Source organism: Lactuca virosa, chromosome 1, assembly GCF_052849685.1.
Source record: "Lactuca virosa cultivar CGN04683 chromosome 1, Lactuca_virosa_CGN04683_v6, whole genome shotgun sequence".
Classification (NCBI taxonomy): domain Eukaryota; kingdom Viridiplantae; phylum Streptophyta; class Magnoliopsida; order Asterales; family Asteraceae; genus Lactuca; species Lactuca virosa.
The window spans coordinates 122,591,469-122,596,461 of NC_136426.1; the positions used below are offsets into that span (position 1 = coordinate 122,591,469).

At 37.5% G+C, this 4,993-nt stretch overlaps 1 protein-coding gene across 1 annotated transcript; it reads left to right on the top strand.

Moving 5' to 3' along the window:
- Positions 1-1,330: 1,330 nt before the first annotated feature.
- On the top strand, positions 1,331-3,266 carry LOC145119925 (uncharacterized). Its single transcript, XM_079055696.1, has 5 exons — positions 1,331-1,969; positions 2,056-2,079; positions 2,233-2,305; positions 2,385-2,800; positions 3,018-3,266. Exons 1-5 carry the CDS (start codon positions 1,331-1,333, stop codon positions 3,264-3,266), a joined length of 1,401 nt encoding a protein of 466 aa, XP_078911822.1.
- Positions 3,267-4,993: the final 1,727 nt, after the last annotated feature.

A 4,993-nucleotide genomic window follows, 5' to 3' on the forward strand; every position in this document is an offset into this window, starting at 1 on the left:
GGTCACAAGTTAGCCAACAAAGTAATGTCATCGATGTGAATGAAGGAGTGACCATGGGTCACATAGAAGAAGTGTGTAAGGATAATTTAGTCAATTATGCAGATGAACCAATTTGTGAAGATATTGGTGGAGAACAAAGTGTAAGACTTGATGAATTTGAAGCATTTACAAAGGATTATTCATATTATGCTGACTTTGATGATGAGTACAATGTACCAAATGGTGAAGACAATCAAGTAGGGATGAAAATTCTAGAGGGCATGTTAAGTGATGATAGTGGAGATTAGGGGTGTTCGCGGTACGGTTTGAAACCGTGAAACCGGCCAAACCGGTCATCGGTTTGGTTTTACGGTTTGTATTTTTCTTTACGATTTGGCTTGCGGTTTTGAACTTTTCAAACCGTAGTGAACGGTTTGGCTTACGGTTTTTAAGATTTCAAACCGTATAAAAATCGGACCGGACCGTATGATATATATATATATATATATATATATATATATATATTAATTTTTTTTATATGTAATAGTATTATATATTAATTCTTATATATACAGATAACAAAATTTAAAACCCACGTTTAATTAGCCCAGATTCCCAGTAGTTTCTTTTGTAAACTGTAGTGTAAATGAAGCCCAACAATTGAGATTCCACCACTCCAACTCCAAGCAATCGTTTGATTTGTTTACATATGTTTGTTGTGGTGGTTTCCAGTTGAATAATAGAGTGCATGAGGTGTTGGCGTATCTCAATCAGCAAGACTCAACATTCAGAAACCCGAGGGCATTACGGACAACATTTCTTCTCCAAGGAGAACTTTCATCTAATATGTTTTTTTATTCTAGGTTCATATGCTTTTCAATATTTAAAAAGGATATGGACAATAATAATGTTTTCATATGTTTTATTATTTAAATTAGTAAACATCATGTAACTTAGTCCTGTTAGGTTGTTTTTATTTTTGCAAGTTTTTTTATTCATGTACCAATGTAATCGATTTATTTTACTAAATTAGTTTAATGGACTCGATTAAAATGGGCCTAAAAAGCCCAAACCGTGAAACCAAACCGGAGCCAAACCGTTAGTAACGGTTTGGTTTGGTTCGGTTTTAAATTTTCAACGGTTCGGCTTCGATTTTTGCTTGAGAAAAACCGTTACTAACGGTTTGGCTTCGGTTTGACCTAAAAACCGAAAAAACCGGACCGTGAACACCCCTAGTGGAGATGCTTTCTATAGTCAGAATGGAGATGGTTCTAATTATAGTGGAGATGATTCTGATGATAGTGAATACATTGTACATGAGTCTAACTTGCAATTTGATGTGAATGTAGACATGAGTGAATTACATAGTGTTGTAGATGTATATGAACATGGAATTTTAAACAAGAAAACCAAATATTTAGCTTGTACTTCTAAATATTTAGCAAACTTAATTGTTCCACAAATTCAGAGTAACCCTAAAATTCCAATCAAAGCTTTACACGAGGAGTTGTGTAAGAAGTTGGAGCTTGGTATGTCAGTTCAAAAGGTTGCTAGGGCAAAGAAAATGGTTGAACGTATCATCGGTGGGGACTACCAGCTACAATATGGGTATCTGAGGGATTATGCTTTGGAACTGCAAAGCACTAATCCTGGTACAACTGTTAGGATATATGTGTATCCTGAACCATGCTTGTTGACTACTACAAGAACTTTTAGAAGGATATATGTATGTCTAGGTGCATTGAAGTTGAGATTCAAAGTTGGGTTAAGGGATTTCCTGGAAGTGGATGGTACATTCTTGAAAGGCCCATATCCTGGGCAAGTACTAACTGCTGTGGGTCTAGACTCAAATAATGGAATATACCCTGTAGCATATGCAGTGGTAGAGGCAGAAACAACTAGTTCTTGGATCTGGTTCATGGAACTGTTAGGAGAAGACTTGGAATTGGGAGAAAATTCAAATTTTACCTTAATTTCTTATAGACAAAATGTATGTTTCACCTCATTATTTCTCATGTTAGTGTAGATTACTTTCTATTTTTATAAGCAAAACTGACTATATTTGTATTTGTTAAGGGGATAATACCCGCAGTTACAAAGGTATTCCCCAATGGAGAACATAGGTTTTGTTTGAGGCATATTTAGGAGAATATGAAGAAAAAGTGGAAAGGAAAAGAGTTGAGTGACAAGGTTTGAGAATGTGGTAGAGCAACAACATTAAATCACTTTAAATATGCAATGGATGATTTGAAGAAAATTAACGATGAAGATCATTCTTGGTTGTGTAAGATTCCCACAGAGACATTGTCTAAATCTCACTTTAGTGGTATGTCACTAACAAGTTGTTGATTTTTAAGTTTTTTATATAAAATGGGTAATTTTCTTTTTGAATATGTTTTACACAGGTAGGGCACACACTGATTGTTTGTTGAATAATCTTTGTGAGGTATTCAATGCTAAGATAGATGAAGGTAGGGATAAACCAATCATCACCTGCTTAGAGTATATTAGAGAGTATCTCATGAAGAGATTGTGTATTGTGAAAAAGGAAATAGATAAGTGTCCAGGGGAACTAAGTACTATTGAAATTATAATTTTAGAGGAGATTAAGACTGATGCAGCAAAGTATGTAGCTAAGTATAATGGTGCAGGAAAGTACCAAGTTGCAAGCACATGGCAGGATCAGTATGTGGTGAACCTAAATGAATTAAGTTGCACTTGTAGGTTTTGGGAGATTACAGGTTTTCCATGTAGGCATGCCGTTTCTACTATATGGAACAAATTTGAAAATGGAGAAGATGCCACTGATGTTAAGGATTGGGTCCATCCTTGATATAAGTTATCAACATGGAGAGCCATGTATCTGAACAAAATTGATCCAATAAATGGCCGTTCAATGTGGCCAAAAAGTGATTGTCCATTCACTTTAACTCCACTAAAACGTCACACACAGATTGTTATGCCAACTAGGCTAAATATGTACTTTGAATGCCAACATGTATGTTTATGTTTTAACTATAATATATGCATATGTGTAGGTTGGGAGGCCAGAAAAAAAAAGGAGAGGTGTTGATGAGCCCAACAGCAAAACCACTAAATTGAGTAGGAAATTTCTTGCAGTCACATGTTCAAAGTGTCATAACAAGGGGCACAATTCCAGAACATGTAAAGGGCAGGGAGGCATTGGTGAATTTGGATCAAAGGGGAAGACACATGGAAAGGGGAAGACACGGGCAAAGGGGAAGACACAGGGAAAGGGAAAGGGGGCTGGAAATTCTGTTAAGTAGTTAGTTGGATGTTTGGGTAATTAGGTCTTTTGAAACTTAAATTATGGTTTGGTTGTTTAAATTATGGTAATTAGGTCTTTTGTAATATTTGTATGGGTTAACACCTTCCATCATTAAGTAAGTTGAAACTAAGTTTCATGTTTAAACTTTGTTATGTAATGGTTTTATCAACAATTTATGTAACATTCCGACTCCCAGATATAAAATTTAAAGCTTTATATTCATGTTTTTGACCTACTCGACGAGTTGGCTGCCCCAAATCGTCGTGTAGGAACTGATAAATCAGCGTGGATTCTAGAACCTACTTGATGAGTTGGAGGACCCAACTCGACGAGTTGAAGCTAGACATGAAAACCCTAATTTTTAGGGTTTTCACCCTATTTAAAGGACCTTAATTCCTCCCTCCAGCCTCCTTACCACCTTTCACGTCTAGAAACAAACCCTAATCGAGCTAACCTCCTGTTTTGAGTGTGTGAGGCTAAAAGTGTGTGTTTGGTGCATTTCTTAAAGAGACTTGAGATTGAGAAGCTTGGAACGAGAAGGATCTTGTAGATCCAGCATCTACTTTGTTTTGGCATTCATTTGAAGGTAAAAAGTCATTACCTTGATCATTCTCTTGTTAGATCTCTTCATTCAATATTTTAGGGTCATTTCTAGCTTATTCTTGAGGCATTTCTAGTATTGAGCACGTTTTTAAGTGATGAGTTCAGATCTGGATTCCTCTAGGCCCTCATGGACATAAAGTTCTCGACTTTAGCAAGCTATGGCCTTTCTCCATGCCCTAAACCTCTTCCTAAGGCTAGTTTTGGGTGTTTTAACCTCTTGAGGCCTTGCATGCACATAAAGTTAGCAACTTTACGTGGTAACTACACCCTAGGAGGCTAGTTCTATAGTTTGGAGCCTTGGTTTCGCTTAAAAGAGTCTGAATGAGAAAAGGATTGAAGGAGCTTGACGAGTTGCATAGTCAACTCGACGAGTTGGATGAGGGTTTCCTACTTTCTGGATTCTGCGTGAACTCGGCGAGTTAGTGAGATATCTCGACGAGTTGGTTAGGGTTTTCCCGATCTTCTGGACACCGCAAGGACTCGATGAGTTATTTGATAACTCGGCGAGTTGACTCAGGTTTTTGCGATTTTCTGAGTTCTAAAGGAACTCGATGAGTTGGGCCAACAGGACTGTTGACCTTGACCGTTGACTTTGAATTTGACCAAGGGTTGACCAAGTTTGACTTCTGAGGGTACTTTGGTAAATTAGGTCTTGATAGAATTGGTCCTATGATGATTGTAGGTGGTTTAGTTTGGAGCTGTGTTTGGGAGTTTGACATTATCATCCAGTGCTACTTGTGAGGTGAGTTTTCTTCACTATACTCAAGGGTCGAAGGCACCAAGGCCGGCCCTTTGGATTGTTATCCTGCTTTATTATTAGTGTGATATGTAGATCGGTATCCTGGTAGATAGGATGTTTCTATGTGGTTATGATCGGTTAGATCGGAATCTTTGTAGATAGGATGTTACTATGCTTAGTGATTTGTATATCGGTTTGACTGTCTGTAGACTGTTATGTGATTATCTGATATATGTGCACATGAATGATTGGTGGTTGAGGATTATTTGCTTTGTGCGAGAGCCAACAGGCCAGGGCATTCCAACCTGATGGTTGTGGGCCGAGAGTATTCCATCTCGAGGATGATTGGACTCATAGTATGTGGGCAATCGAACCGGATGGTT

Coding starts and splice junctions, on each gene's coding strand:
- LOC145119925 (XM_079055696.1), top strand. CDS start 1,331: ATGAGTGAATTACATAGTGTTGTAGATGTATATGAACATGGAATTTTA. Junction 1,970..2,055: donor TAATTTCTTATAGACAAAAT/GTATGTTTCACC, acceptor GTATTTGTTAAG/GGGATAATACCCGCAGTTAC. Junction 2,801..3,017: donor CCACTGATGTTAAGGATTGG/GTCCATCCTTGA, acceptor GCATATGTGTAG/GTTGGGAGGCCAGAAAAAAA.